General features: G+C 39.3%; 1 protein-coding gene across 1 annotated transcript in view; it reads left to right on the forward strand.

The window, feature by feature from the left end:
* STXBP2 (syntaxin binding protein 2) overlaps positions 1-16507 on the forward strand; it is a 265170-nt gene that overhangs the window by 19360 nt on the left and 229303 nt on the right. The window contains exons 2-3 of the mRNA XM_053718090.1: positions 12736-12785; positions 13598-13679. Of these exons, the coding sequence (XP_053574065.1) occupies positions 12736-12785; positions 13598-13679 (132 nt within the window). The remainder of the gene's footprint in view (positions 1-12735; positions 12786-13597; positions 13680-16507) is intronic.

The following is a 16507-nucleotide window of genomic DNA, read 5'->3' on the forward strand; positions in this document are numbered from 1 at the left end:
TAATATTGTTGGGCCCTTGTGTTTACTTTTGGTTCAGTTTCTATATACTATTGACCTGACCACAGACACTTGCCTAGATAAGAGCTCAATTTTCACTTTAATAGTACAAAACGTAAAACGACTAGGTGAGGAAGCCTTGCCCTACTCCAGTTCTTAGTAAGATAGTGGCGTTTATTAGGTGCTTTAGATTTTGCTACGGGCTAATGGCACTGTATTTGGCTTATAAAAGACAGACCTCCTCCCCTAATGCACATCCCTCTTTAAGCAGGTCGAAAAGACGCATGTACCCCCAGATTAGAAGGTAGACATCATTGAGGTCCAAAAGTGGCCTTGCTAGACACAAGGGGGAACTTAGTAAATTAGAACGTGTACAATCTAGAAGTTATTTATATATGTGAAACCACGTATGTCCTATTATCTCTGAGTGATACATATGCCTAGTTGTGTTGATGCAATATCCTAATAGAGAGTACACAATCTATATAGTTTATTAGAAACCTAAAAGCTTTATGTGTGTTACTTAATGTAGTGATGCACGTACAAGAGTGTTCCATCATCCCTAGAATCAATATGTTTAGATGAGGGATGCAATATCCTAATATAGATTATATAATCTGTATATTAGAAACCTACAAGTTTTATGTGGGTTACTTAACGTAGTGATACATGTATAAGAGTGTTTCATCAACCCCAGATATTTCTGATAGATAGATCTGTTTAGACTGGATATTTCTGATAGATAGATATGTTTAGATGCTGGATATTTCTGATTGATATGTTTAGACTCTGGATATTTCTGATAGATAGATAGATATGTTTAGACTCTGGATATTTCTGATAGATATGTTTAGACTCTGGATATTTCTGATTTATATGTTTAGACTCTGGATATTTCTGATTGATATGTTTAGACTCTGGATATTTCTGATAGATATGTTTAGACTCTGGATATTTCTGATAGATATGTTTAGACTCTGGATATTTCTGATAGATATGTTTAGACTCTGGATATTTCTGATAGATATGTTTAGACTGGATATTTCTGATAGATATGTTTAGACTCTGGATATTTCTGATAGATAGATATGTTTACAAGTATTCCTTAATATTTTTTACTTAATAGCTAGCTGTTTATTACGCTTTACATTATAAGGGGTTATATATATATATATATATATATATATATATATATATATATATATTATTGTTGTTCCCCATACTTATGCCGTAAGCGCAGAAACCCGCCAAGCCCGTAATTTCACCTCACACATCGGGGTATTACAAATACGGCACCGGCAGTTCCTAAGTGGCGTAAGTCGGATAAACTGGCGACGTTCAGAAATGTGCGCAAGTACACATTTCTGTCGTCGCCAGTGACTTACGGCACTTTAGAAACTGCCGGCGCCTAAGAAAAGTAAAGAAAATAACAAATCTCCCGTAAAAGTCTAACACGCCTCCCAAAAATAAGCCAGACTTGTAAAACCCCTATATCCGCAATTCCCCCCCCCCTCTCACTACTAATAACAAATGTATTAACCCCTAGACCGACAACCCCCCACAACTCAATATGCCTATTTAAACTATTAACTCTTATATCCCCCATCAAACCCACACCGCAAGTAATAACTCAATTATTAACCCCTAAATCCGCCAACCCCAACATCGCAAACTACCTATTAAAACTATTAACCCTTAATCCGCCATTAACAAACAACGCAATAAACCTATTCAAGTATTAACCCCTAAACCGCCATAGCCCACAGCGCAATAAACCTAACCCCCCCTAACCTAACACCCCCTAAATGAACTAAAATTACCTAATTTACAAAATACTAAAGTTACTATTAAATTAAAAACAACTAACACTACTTTAAAAATACAAATAAACTAAGTATAAATTAAAGGGGCAGTCTAATCAAAATTCTGGAGTAGACTGTCCCTTTAAGATAGAATTACAGAAAATAAAAAAATCTTAGATTACAGAAAATAGTAAAGAAAATTACAAAATTAAAAAAAATTACACCTAATCCCTATGAAAATTAAAAAAGCCTCCCTAAAATAAAAACACCCCCTAATCTAATAAACTACCAGTAGCCCTTAAAAGGGCTTTTTGCAGGGCATTGCCCCAAGATAATCATCTCTTTTGCCAAAAAAATGCACAAAGCCCCCCTAACAGTAAAACCCCCCACCCACCAAACCCCCCCCCCCAAAAAAAAATAACCTAACACTAAAAACCCTAAACTACCCATTGCCCTGAAAAGGGCATTTGTTGGGCATTGCCATTTTAAAGGGCATTCAGCTCTTTTGCTGCCCACCCTATCTAAATAAAATACCCCCCCCCCCAAAAAAAAAAAACCTTAAAAAACCCTAAGTCTAACCCCCAAGATGTCCTCACCTGTACTGAAGTCCGTCGGAGAAGGTCCTGTTCCAGGCGGTGAAGTCTTCCAAGCGGCAACCTCTTCTTTCTTCCAGGAACCAGCCGGCGCGGAGTGGAGGGCGGAGTTGAAGACCGATGACCGCGGAGCTGAAGACCGGCGACTCTGGAACTGAAGACCGACGAGCCTGGAAGTGAAGACTGGCGACCGCGGAGCCATGGAGCGTGGAGGATCCTCTTCATACGATCCCCGCCGTACACTGAATAGGAATTCAAGGTACGCGATTAAAAATGGCGTCCCTTGAATTCCTATTGGCTGATTTGAGTCTTCAAATTCAAATCAGCCAATCGGATGAGAGCTACTGAAATCCTATTGGCTGTTCAAATCAGCCAATAGGAAAGGAGCTACTGAAATTCTATTGGCTGATTTGAATAGCCAATACAATTTCAGTAGCTCTTATCCTATTGGCTGATTTGAACAGCCAATAGGATTTCAGTAGCTCTCATCCGAAGGCTCAAATCAGCCAATAGGAATTCAAGGGACGCCATTTTTAATAGAACATGACTTTCTCCGCCGGACTTCAGGACAGGTGAGGACCACTTGGGGGTTAGACTTTTTTTAAGGGGTTTTTGGGGGGTTTATTTTGTTTAGATAGGGTGGGCAACAAAAGAGCTGAATGCCCTTTTAAGGGCAATGCCCAACAAATGCCCTTTTCAGGGCAATGGGTAGTTTAGGGTTTTAAGTGTTAGGTTATTTTTTGGGGGGGTTTACTGTTGTGGGGGTTGTGTATTTTTTGGCAAAAGAGCTGATTATCTTGGGGCAATGCCCTGCAAAAAGCCCTTTTAAGGGCTACTGGTAGTTTATTAGATTAGGGGGTGTTTTTTATTTTGGGGGGCTTTTTTATTTTCATAGGGATTAGGTGTTAGACTGCCTCTTTAATTTATACTTAGTTTATTTATTTGCATTTTTAAAGTAGTGTTAATTTTTTTAATTTAATAGTAACTTTAGTATTTTGTAAATTAGGTAATTTTAGTTCATTTAGTGGGTGTTAGGTTAGGGGTTAGGTTTATTGCGTTGTTGGCTATGGCGGTTTAGGGGTTAATACTTTAATAGGTTTATTGCGTTGTGGGTTAATGGCGGATTAAGGGTTAATAGTTTTAATAGGTAGTTTGCGATGTTGGGGTTGGCGGATTTAGGGATTGAGTTATTACTTGCGGTGTGGGTTTGATGCCGGATATAGGGGTTAATAGACTTTATTAGTTATTGCGGTGGGGGATTGCGGTTGACAGGTAGACAGATATTGCGCATGTGTTAGGTGTTAGTTTATTTTTGCAGGCATTTTCGGGAGTTACGGTGCTCCCATACTCAGCGCAAGGCTTGCTACGGCTGCCTTTTATGGTGAGGTAGAAATGGAGTAAGATTTCTCCATTTTCGCCACGTAAGTCCTTGTGCTGGATATTGGATACCGATTTGCGACGCGTTTTTATCTTAGCTTATGGGAGTAAAAATTGCGGGCGTCGGGTGAAATATACGTGCGTAACTTGTATGTTACGCCGTATATGTGATACAAAAACAGCGCAAAAACGGTGTCGCCGGCTTTAGCGGGCGATGCTGCATATTGGATCGAGGACTATATATTTTTGAATTCCAGACTCTTAACTATGTTTTCTGAAGTAGCTCTAGATAAAGCCTGGTAAGGTTGGTGTCCTTTGCAGTAGCCACACTCTCTTTAAGACCACTGCCCAGAGCCTTTTGTATTTTTATAGTACAAATTTTTATTCTACTCTATAAGTTTAGTTAAAGGGACACTGAACACAAATTTTTTTTTCGTGATTCAGATAGAGCAAGCAATTCTAAGCAACTTTCTAATTTATTGCTATTCTCACATTTTCTTAATTCTCTTGGTATCTTTATTTACAAAGCAAGAATGTAAGTTTAAATGCCGGCCCATTTTTGGTGAACAACCTGGGTTGTTCTTGCTGATTGGTGGATAAAATCACCCACCAATAAACAAGTGCTGTCCAGGGAACTGAACCAAAAATAGCTTAGATGCCTTTTCCAAATAAAGATAGAAAGAGAACTAGGGATGCACCGAAATTTCGGCCGCAGAAAGTTTCGGCCGAAAATGGCATTTTTGGCTATTTCGGTTTTCGTTTTTTTTGCCTTTTATTTTCGGTAAAATTATTGTGTAGCACGTTTAAAATTTGATGCTAGCCTAGAGCTGCTGTTTAAGTTTATTACTTGACTTACTGTTCTGCATATAATGAGTTTTCTAAGACTATACTTTATTTGGATAATTGGTAAAAAAAAAACCTGTTAAATATGATTCTGTTACTTAGAACTAAATGAAGAATAATACAGTATATTGATATTTATAATTGTTTTAAATAGGGATGCACCAAAATTTTGGTCGCAGAAACATTTTGGCCGAAAATTGCATTTTTTGCCTTTTTATATTTTTTTCTTGGTAAAATTATTGTGTAGCATATTATTGTTTTAAGATATTTTTGTCCAATTTCAGTGTGTTACTTTCAATAAAAGTGTGGGATTTTTTTTATTGGCTCTAATTATGCAAAAAAAAAAAAAACTAAAAAAAAATAATTTGAAAATAATTTGAAAAATCTGAGTTCAGTGTCCCTTTAAGACATCATCTTATTATTATTATTATTATTATTATTATTATTATTATGTTAAGTATATGGTCCATGAGTGGCCTATCAGGTTTTCCTTCTATATAAAAAATAAAATAAGGTTCTACCTTGTAGATGGGATCCAAAAGTGATCCCTTATTTATCATTGGCCTTCCATAAGCTTTGGGTGTGTGAAGGGTCCAAAAGTAGCCCTCAATATCAGCCAGAAGGGATGTTATGTTGTACTTTAAGATATAAATATCAATTAATGTGATAGTTATTGTTGTCTGCAGCAAGGTGTGGTGCTCAGCGCCTCCTTTTGTATGCAACTGTGAAATTCTGTAGCAGTGTCTCACATTGTAAACTGTTTCTTCTGTACTGCTTGGTGCACCTTAATAAAAGTTATAAAAACTTTCGGGTTTTATGTCCCATTAAAGGGACAGTCTAGTCAAAATTAAACTTTCATTATTCAGATAGGACATGTAATTTTAATCAACTTTCCCGTTTACTTTTATCATCAAATTTGCTGTTTTCTCTTGGTATTCTTAGTTGAAACTAAACCTAGGTAGGCTCATATGTTAATTTCTAAGCCCTTGCTTCTAATTGCATGCTTTTTAATTTGCTTTTCACTACAAAAGACTTGATAGTTCATGTGGGCCGTATAGATAACACTGTTCAGACACAGAAAGTTATTTATGATTTAGCACAGCACAACACAATGCTAAATGCAAGTCATTAGATAATAAATAGTCACCGTCATGTGATCAGGGGGCTGTCAGAAAGTTTTTAGATACAAGGTAATCACATAGGTAAAAAGTATATTTAATATAACTGTGTTGGTTATGCAAAACTGGGGAATGGGTAATAAAGGGATTATGTATCTTTTTTTAAAACAAAATCAATTCTTTTGTAGACTGTCCCTTTAAGTATTGATAGCTAACTACAGGGCTTGAAATTTCCACTAGTCCCGGAAAAGTAAGAAACGGTAGTGGACAAGTAAAAAATTGACTTTTTCCTGAGTGGACTAGTAACCTTTTCCCTCTGAGCTAGTACATTTTAACCCCTGACTATTAAACTATAGTGATAATCTTTCACCCCTGGCTAACTAGCTGAGAAACAGAGCACACACTGTTTTGATAGTGGGCAGTGATACAGGCCTGACAAGCCTAAAAATTAATTATTATTTTTCTCTGTACAGAAATGTTTAACAAAAAAAATTGCATTTCATCTAAGGTTACCAAGGAAACAAAGTCAATTTGATAATAGAAGTGTCTCAACATGTCCTGATTGATTCATGAAAGTTTAATTTTGACTTTCATGCAGGGTGGATTTGATTTAAATCAATTTAAATCATGGTTTTCATTTTTAGAATAATAACTTTTTTTCAAATTATTTTTCCAGTTATATCCAACCATTACTGATTTGGTTATATATCATTAGATATGCATATGATCATTCAAATGAATGAAAATATTGGGAGGTGAACTGTCTCCAGTTTATTAAATGAATCCTATTATATATAAGGCCAAGTGAGTTTGTCCGAAGCTGTCATGCGCAATAGAGACAGCACGAGGAGAAACACACCTGGCCTTACCTGACATGCTGTTGCTGGGAACGTGGGCGTGGCCGGACGGGGGCGTGGCCGGACAGGAACGTGGGCGTGGCCGGACTGGAGCGTGGTCGGGGGAAGAGAGAGAAAAAGAGAGGGGGGAGAGAGCAATAGAGAGGTGGAGAGAGAGAAAGAGAGGGGAGAGAGAGAGCAAAAGAGAGGGGGAGAGAGAGCGCGCAAAAGAGGGGGGAGACAGAGAGCACAAAAGAGAGAACGCAAAAGAGAGGGGGAGAGAGAGCGTAAAAGAGAGGGGGAGAGAGAAAGCAAAAGAGAGGGGAGAGGGAGCAAAAGAGAGGGGGGAGGGAGCAAAAGAGAGGGGGGAGGGAGCAAAAGAGAGGGGGTGAGAGCGCAAAAGAGAGGGGGAGAGAGCGCAAAAGAGAGGGGGGGAGAGCGCAAAAGAGAGGGGGAGAGAGCGCAAAAGAGAGGGGGAGAGAGCGCAAAAGAGAGGGGGAGAGAGCGCAAAAGAGAGGGGAAGAGAGCGCAAAAGAGAGAGGGGGGAGAGCGCAAAAGAGAGAGGGGGAGAGAGCGCAAAAGAGAGAGGGGGAGAGAGCGCAAAAGAGAGAGGGGGAGAGAGCGCAAAAGAGAGAGGGGGAGAGAGCGCAAAAGAGAGAGGGGGAGAGAGCGCAAAAGAGAGAGGGGGAGAGAGCACAAAAGAGAGAGGGGGAGAGAGCGCAAAAGAGAGAGGGGGAGAGAGCGCAAAAGAGAGAGGGGGAGAGAGCGCAAAAGAGAGAGGGGGAGAGAGCGCAAAAGAGAGAGGGGGAGAGAGCGCAAAAGAGAGAGGGGGAGAGAGCGCAAAAGAGAGGGGGAGAGAGCGCAAAAGAGAGGGGGAGAGAGCGCAAAAGAGAGGGGGAGAGAGCGCAAAAGAGAGGGGGAGAGAGCGCAAAAGAGAGGGGGAGAGAGCGCAAAAGAGAGGGGGAGAGAGCGCAAAAGAGAGGGGGAGACAGAGAGCGCAAAAGAGGGGGGAGACAGAGAGCACAAAAGAGAGAGCGTAAAAGAGGGGGGAGAGAGAGCGTAAAAGAGAGAGCGTAAAAGAGGGGGGAGAGAGAGCGTAAAAGAGAGAGCGTAAAAGAGAGGGGGAGAGAGAGCGTAAAAGAGAGGGGGAGAGAGAGCGTAAAAGAGAGGGGGAGAGAGAGGGCAAAAGAGAGGTGGAGCGAGAGTGAGCTCAAAAGAGAGGGGGGGGGACAGAGCAAAAGAGAGGTGGAGCGAGAGTGAGCTCAAAAGAGAGGGGGGGAGAGCACAAAAGAGAGGGGGGACAGAGCAAAAGAGAGGTGGAGCGAGAGTGAGCTCAAAAGAGAGGGGGGGAGAGCACAAAAGAGAGGGGGGACAGAGCAAAAGAGAGGTGGAGCGAGAGAGAGCGCAGAAGAGAGGGGGAGAGAGCGCAGAAGAGAGAGCAAAAGAGAGGGGGAGAGAGAGCGCGCAAAAGAGGGGGGAGACAGAGAGCACAAAAGAGAGAACGCAAAAGAGAGGGGGAGAGAGAGCGTAAAAGAGAGGGGGAGAGAGAAAGCAAAAGAGAGGGGAGAGGGAGCAAAAGAGAGGGGGGAGGGAGCAAAAGAGAGGGGGGAGGGAGCAAAAGAGAGGGGGTGAGAGCGCAAAAGAGAGGGGGAGAGAGCGCAAAAGAGAGGGGGGGAGAGCGCAAAAGAGAGGGGGAGAGAGCGCAAAAGAGAGGGGGAGAGAGCGCAAAAGAGAGGGGGAGAGAGCGCAAAAGAGAGGGGAAGAGAGCGCAAAAGAGAGGGGGGAGAGCGCAAAAGAGAGAGGGGGAGAGAGCGCAAAAGAGAGAGGGGGAGAGAGCGCAAAAGAGAGAGGGGGAGAGAGCGCAAAAGAGAGAGGGGGAGAGAGCGCAAAAGAGAGAGGGGGAGAGAGCGCAAAAGAGAGAGGGGGAGAGAGCGCAAAAGAGAGAGGGGGAGAGAGCGCAAAAGAGAGGGGGAGAGAGCGCAAAAGAGAGGGGGAGAGAGCGCAAAAGAGAGGGGGGGAGAGAGCGCAAAAGAGAGGGGGAGAGAGCGCAAAAGAGAGGGGGAGACAGAGAGCGCAAAAGAGGGGGGAGACAGAGAGCGCAAAAGAGGGGGGAGACAGAGAGCACAAAAGAGAGAGCGTAAAAGAGGGGGGAGAGAGAGCGTAAAAGAGAGAGCGTAAAAGAGGGGGGAGAGAGAGCGTAAAAGAGAGAGCGTAAAAGAGAGGGGGAGAGAGAGCGTAAAAGAGAGGGGGAGAGAGAGCGTAAAAGAGAGGGGGAGAGAGAGGGCAAAAGAGAGGTGGAGCGAGAGTGAGCTCAAAAGAGAGGGGGGGAGAGCACAAAAGAGAGGGGGGACAGAGCAAAAGAGAGGTGGAGCGAGAGTGAGCTCAAAAGAGAGGGGGGGAGAGCACAAAAGAGAGGGGGGACAGAGCAAAAGAGAGGTGGAGCGAGAGTGAGCTCAAAAGAGAGGGGGGGAGAGCACAAAAGAGAGGGGGGACAGAGCAAAAGAGAGGTGGAGCGAGAGAGAGCGCAGAAGAGAGGGGGAGAGAGCGCAGAAGAGAGGGGGGGAGAGAGAGCAAGGGATGGGACCCCGCTGTACTGCAAAAAATCGCCCGTGTGAACGGGCTTTAGGACTAGTTATTCATATTTGATCAGCTTTTTAGCTGTACTTTTAATAAAGGAGAAAAATGATTACCTTGATGATAATTTAAATAATTTTATTTATCTGAAGAAAAATAACCATTACCTTTAATAATAACAATTTAAATAGTTTTATTTAACTAAAACAATAACGTTATATTTCATTTTTAATACTTGCCCCTCCCTCCTCACACTTAGGACCATGTGCAGATTTATTCCACACCAAACAATCTTCTATTCATTGAGCTTCTGTAAAGGGTTGATTCTGTGTACATAGATTTGCCGGGGAACATTAAAGGGAAAGTCAAAATTAAACTTTTATGATTCTGAAAGAACATGCAGTTTTTAGCAAGTTTCCAATTTACTTCTATTATCTAATTTAACTACTAGTACACTTAGTGATACTGGGCGTCACTAGGGTACTTGTAAGAGGCGCCTGGGGGCAAATGGAGTTGCAAAAATAAAAAAAATAATTGAAAGTAAATATTTAAAATGTTTAGAATAATTAAGTGGTTAAATGAACCAACACTAATACAACAACAATATGTGAGAATATATGGAAATATGAGTAAACAATGTGGGACAACAATAACCACAAGGCAGGTATATAGATATATGTAGATATATGTAAATATATAAACTTTAGAGTCCAATAAATTATTGGTTCAAAAAGTCCCCTTATATACAAATCCAGAGGTTCAGAGATGATGAAATATATCCAAGATATATAGGCCGCTCCTCTAGGGTGTCTTGCCGCAACACAGGAAGTAGGATCTAAGAGGAACAGAATAGAGGGCGCCACATAGTGCAGATTATAAATAACTTTAGGTGGTGAGCGGAAAATAAATGAAAACCTACTCACACAGAGTAAAGCACTGATGTGCAGTACAAGCAGTCCGGAACCACACGTTGTCCGGTAGACCAATGGGAGATATCGCCAAAAGGGGTTCCTCGTCTCGCCAGGGAGAGTCCAGAGACACCCAAAGATCAATGGTCAGGATATGCCAATGGAGCAGGAATCGATAGGAGTCCGCCCGCAAGTCAGGAGACACAATGCAACATGTGAAGTTTCACCAAAGCCAAATATATTGAATCAGCAGCAGATGGAGAGTTAAATGAAGGTTAAAATTTATTTTTGATAAAAACAACAGCAACGCGTTTCTCAGTGCTATACACTGTTTCATCAGGCCTGATGAAACAGTGTATAGCACTGAGAAACGCGTTGCTGTTTTTATCAAAAACCTAAAGTTATTTATAATCTGCACTATGTGGCGCCCTCTATTCTGTTCCTCTTAGATCCTATTATCTAATTTGCTTTGCACTCTTGTTGAAAAGCATACATATGTAGGATCAGAAGCAATGCACTACTGTGAGCAAGCTACTTATCACGGTCTCATCTAATGTGTTCAGCTAGGCCCCAGTAGAGCATTGATCTTCTTCAACAAAGGATACTAAGAGAATTAAGTAAAACTGAAAATTGTATTCTCTATCTAAAACCCAAAAGTTGTATTTCATGATTATGTTCCTTTAAGGTCTATTTCTCAATTCTATATAGTCATTTTATAACATTTTTGCTGTGAAGAAGGGGCATGTTATTTCTGCAGACACAAATTCGCAGTTTTAAGAACTATAAAACCAATATGCGATAATCTCTTCTTGATAGAAAAAATGCCCAAAATAATCTTACAGAAACCTCTAGGAGAGCATTACATTGTGAATGGATTAATGGAATTCATTTACCAAAAAAAATAAAATAAACATTACAGCCATGAATATACAGTTTCTTACTATATAATTAAACACTAATCTATATTTCATAATGAATAAACTTTAGATTATAATGTATCTTAAATAGAAACTATCTTTATCTTAAAATCAGATTTTAAGTACTAAAAATCTGATTTAAATAAACTATTTTATTTATTTTTTTAAAAATCACTTATTTTTTATCCACCCTTCTTTTATGTCCCTTTAATTTCTCTTTAATTAATGTGATCCAATCTTTTGCTAAGTCAAAATAATTGACAGTCTACAAGCAATTGTATTTCTTCTTGACAATATTGAGGACATTGTGCAGTCTAGGTAAAAAAATATTGTTAGGAGTCAAGTGCCCAATCAATGGGATGAGATTGAAAGTTTCCTGTCCTATTTGGGGGTGGGGGCAGTGCACATATTGGTGTTATTGAGAAAGTCTGCTTTTCTCCAGAAATATATTCTGATGTTTCTTTTGATTGGGCATCATTTATAAATCCTTAGACTTGTTGTGATGCATGAATTAGATAAAGGATAACAAATCATTATAAAGGAGCAACAGAAATTTCTTAAACATGCCATTAAGTCTGATGTTCATGTATTCACTGTAAGAAAAACACAGAACAAGAATGGAATTCTGATCACATGGCTATTTATTATCTATTGACTTGCATTTTAGCCAGTTAGTGCAGTGTCAGCCACAACTCCACAGACGTGAGCACAATTATCTATATGGCTCACATGAATTAGCAGTCTCCTGTTGTGAAAAGCTAATAAAAAAGCATGTGATAAGAGGCTGTCTGTAGTGGCTTAGAAACGAGCAGAAATGTAGAGGTTTAAATGTTATAAAGTATATTAATATAACAACGTTGGTTGTGCAAAGCTGGGGAATGGGTAGTAAAGGCATTATCTATCTTTTTAAACAATAACAATTTTAGTGTAGACTGTCCCTTTTAAAGGTGCCAGATGATAAAGTTCTGCCTCTTCATACTGAGAGCTGCCATCTTGGAGTAGAGGTATTCTCAAACCCTGTGACAGAAGTGCGCATTTACAGATCAGTGGGGATGCTGGCTTTTTGATAGCTGTGTAGTGTGCTTCAGGTTACAAAGCATGAGCTTTATATTTTTGCAGTATCTGCGTCCATCTGTATGATTCCTGAGTGCTTTTTAAATATGTTTTGGGTAGCTTTAAAAGTGTGTAAAACAAAACAAAAATTAAAGCATCATGCATGCGAACTGCAAACAGAGAGTGAGCTCCCTGTTTTTCCCAGCATACTGTGAGTGTGAACCGCTTCTGTCACATAATTTGAGAATACCTAAGTTACAAGATGGCAGCACCCAGTATAAAGAGGCAAAGCTTCGGCATCTGGCATTTTTAAGGAATCGACATTGGAGAACTGTTTTGAAATGAGGTGTAGGCCCAGGAGGTAACCCTATACTACGGCGAGTAGTAACCACTCTTTCGTCGTTGCTCTCTGCTCTTTTGACAATAATTTATATATAAATTCCTTTCATGCATCTTGAAATTTTTCATGACATTTTTGTCTAGCTCCATAATATTATCCCTTGCTCTTAAGTTTCTGTTTTAGAAGCCCATTGCTTTTGGAAAATGTTCTGCCAAGCTTACAAAAAGGATCATTGGAGTTGTAGTTTATGTATAAAATGTGTTTCTTCAACATAACTGAACTGATCATTACCAAATTACTGTATTTATTTGAACTGTTTCAAAATACGTTGATTGCTTGACTTGTCAGAACTAATTTTTCCTTTCTTGTGTTCACAGAGGTCTTGAATGGTGTAATTTCCAGTGTAAAGAAGGATGGAGATTGGAAGGTAGGAAAACAAATACTCTCTGGAGGAACAAAGAACATAAATTAAAGGAACATAGTACTCATAAGCTAAATCACTGGAAACTGATGCAGCATAACTCTAAAAAACTGACATGAAAATATCACCTGAACATCTCTATGTAAAAAAGGAAGACATTTTACCTCAACATTTCTTCAGCTCACCAGAGTAAGTGCTCTGTGAACAGTTAGAGCTGATTTAAAGCTACAAGTTGAAAAAAACCCCAAAACACAGTAGCCAATCAGCATCAGTAGAGCTGAGCTCATGCATTGCTAGGCTGTGATCTCATGAGATTTCATAGTAAACTTCCTTAAACTGAATAGGAAATTACATTCCTGTGCCTGCATATGCTAGATGCACACTCCCTTGTAAGTCCTGGGACTAAAGTCTTTTTACAGTGGGGTGTGAATACTTACGGAATTTTGAGGTAAATATCTTCCTTTTTTACAGAGATGTTCAGGTGATATTTTCCAGTCAGCTTTTTACAGCTATGCTGATCACTTTCATGTGCTTCAACATTTGGGTATCATGTCCCTTTAAGAAAATAGACTATTTTAATAACTTAGAGAGTATGTGTTAATTTTGTATTTATTATAATCCTATGAAGGGCAGTGTATTATGTAGATTACATTTGGTGGCGACATTATCATTAAAGATTTGGTTGTATTTTAACACTATATGTAATATATCATTGTTCTTTAATGTTATGTTAGTGAATTGTACACATACTGCAGCGGCAGTGAGAGTTACACTACCATTTGCTCTCTGCGTACCTTACTAGATCTTCTCACTCGCAGGTTCTGCTTGTTGATCACACCAGTATGCGAATTCTCTCCTCTTGCTGTAAAATGTCTGACATGCTGGATGAAGGCATCACCAGTAAGTTTTACAGGGTGATGATTTATGTTCTAAGGATTTATAGTTTATTGCATTGCTTTACTGACAGACCGTAACATGAATGGAAATGTTTATACATGTTTAGTATGTAACTGCTTTAAAAATTATCTCCATGCAAAATAAATTATAGCTATTGTTTTGTCACTTTCTGCATAGTTTTGCAATTCAGGGACATACCCTTTGGAAACCCTATAATCTGTGAAGAGAGTTTTATTACTGCACTATTGCTTGCATATAGCTCTGTGTTTAACACCTGCAGAGACCAAACACATATTTAAAGTTAGCTCCAAAGCAGCAATGCACTACTGGTGAGCAAATGACAAGAGACATGTGCATAGCCACCAGTCACCAACTAGCTCCTGGTAGTGTATTGTTGCTCCTGAGCCTACCTAGGTATGCTTTTCAACAAAGTATACCAAAAGAACAAAGTCCATTTGAAAATAAAATTAACCCCAGTACTTAAGATGGCGGGGACAAGTGTGGGGTGGAGGAGGGAAGAGAGCTGTTTGGGGGGGATCAGGGGGTCTGATGTTTCAGGTGGGAGGCTGAGCTCTACACTAAATCTAATATTAACCCTGCAAGCTCCCTACAAGATACCTAATTAACCCCTTCACTGCTAGCCATAATACACATGTGATGCGCAGCGGCATTTAGCGGCCTTCAAAATACCAAAAAGCAACGCCAAAGCCATATATGTCTGCTATTTCTGAACAAAGGGGATCCCAGAGAAGCATTTACAACCATTTGTGCCATAACTGCACAAGCTGTTTGTAAATGATTTCAGTGAGAAATCTAAAATTGTGAAAAATTTAACGTTTTTTTTAATTTGATCGCATTTGGCGGTGAAATGGTGGCATGAAATATACCAAAATGGGCCTAGATCAATACTTGGGGTTGTCTACTACACTACACTAAAGCTAAAATTACCCCAAAAAGCTCCCTACATGCTCCCTAATTAACCCCTTCACTGCTGGGCATAATACACGTGTGGTGCGCATTGGCATTTAGTGGCATTCTAATTACCAAAAAGCAACACCAAAGCCATATAAGTCTGCTATTTCTGAACAAAGGGGATCCCAGAGAAGAATTTACAACCATTTACGCTATAATTGCACAAAATGTTTGTAAATAATTTCAGTGAGAAACCTAAAGTTTGTGAAAAAATTTGTGAAAAAGTGAACATTTTTTTTTATTTGATCGCATTTGGCGGTGAAATGGTGGCATGAAATATACCAAAATGGGCCTAGATCAATACTTTGGGTTGTCTACTAAAAAAAAATATATACATGTCAATGGATATTCAGAGATTCCTGAAAGATATCAGTGTTCTAATGTAACTAGCGCTAATTTTGAAAAAAAAAAAATGGTTTGGAAATAGCAAAGTGCTACTTGTATTTAAGGCCCTATAACTTGCAAAAAAAGTAAAGAACATGTAAACATTGGGTATTTCTAATCTCAGGACAAAATTTAGAAACTATTTAGCATAGGTGTTTTTTGGTGGTTGTAGATATGTAACAGATTTTGGGGGTCAAAGTTATAAAAAGTGTTTTTTTTTTTTTAATTTTTCCTCATATTTTATAATTTTTTTTTATAGTAAATTATAAGATATGATGAAAATAATGGTATCTTTAGAAAGTCCATTTAATGGCGAGAAAAACGGTATATAATATGTGTGGGTACAGTAAATGAATAAGAGGAAAATTACAGCTAAACACAAACACCGCAAAAATTTAAAAATAGCCTTGGTCTCAAACGGACAGAAAATGGAAAAGTGCTGTGGTCATTAAGGGGTTAAATAAAGTATTCTACCCAGCACACCACCAGGCTAAAATGTAAGCAACTATTAAGATAAAATTAACTATTCATATTTTTTCGATGTTTGTTGCACAAATTATCATTTCAATTAATGTATGTCAAATTATGCAGTTAATTTGTGCTTTGGATCGCTTAAAGGGACATGAAACCCACATTTTTTTCTTTCATGATTATGATGGAGCATACAATTTTAAACAACTTTCCAATTTACTTCTATTATCGTGTGTGTGTGTATGTATATGTATATATATATGTATGGATATATATATATCCCTAAGTTTACGCCGGGGTTAGGTTCCAGAAGGAATGGTTGTAAATTGAAACCCAGTTTATAATGTAAGTCATTGGGAAGTGAGGGGGAGAGGTTCCAGGCCCCTCTTAAAATTGTCATAAGTAACATCTAATACATTTATTTTTAAAGCTTTGAAATGAAGACTTTAAATGCTAAACAGCATTATAAACCTAATAAAATAATCACACAACATAGACTTCACTTGCATTTTTCTCCTGTTAAGTGTGGTCAGTCCACGGGTCATCATTACTTCTGGGATATTAACTCCTCCCCAACAGGAAGTGCAAGAGGATCACCCAGCAGAGCTGCTATATAGCTCCTCCCCTCTACGTCACACCCAGTCATTCTCTTGCACCCAACTAATAGATAGGATGTGTGAGAGGACTGTGGTGATTATACTTAGTTTTTATATCTTCAATCAAAAGTTTATTTTAAAACAGCACCGGAGTGTGTTGTTCTTTCTCAGGTAGAATTTGAAGAAGAATCTACCTGAGTTTTTGTATGATTTTAGCCGGCGTAGTTAAGATCATTTTGCTGTTCTCGGCCATCTGAGGAGTGAGGTAAACTTCAGATCAGGGGACAGCGGGCAGGTTCACCTGCAAAGAGGTATGTAGCAGCATATTATTTTCTGAGGAATGGAATTGACTGAGAAAATACTGCCAATACCTATATAATGTAAGTTCAGCCTTAAATGCAGTAGTAG

Source organism: Bombina bombina, chromosome 6 (genome assembly GCF_027579735.1).
Source record: "Bombina bombina isolate aBomBom1 chromosome 6, aBomBom1.pri, whole genome shotgun sequence".
NCBI lineage: Eukaryota > Metazoa > Chordata > Amphibia > Anura > Bombinatoridae > Bombina > Bombina bombina.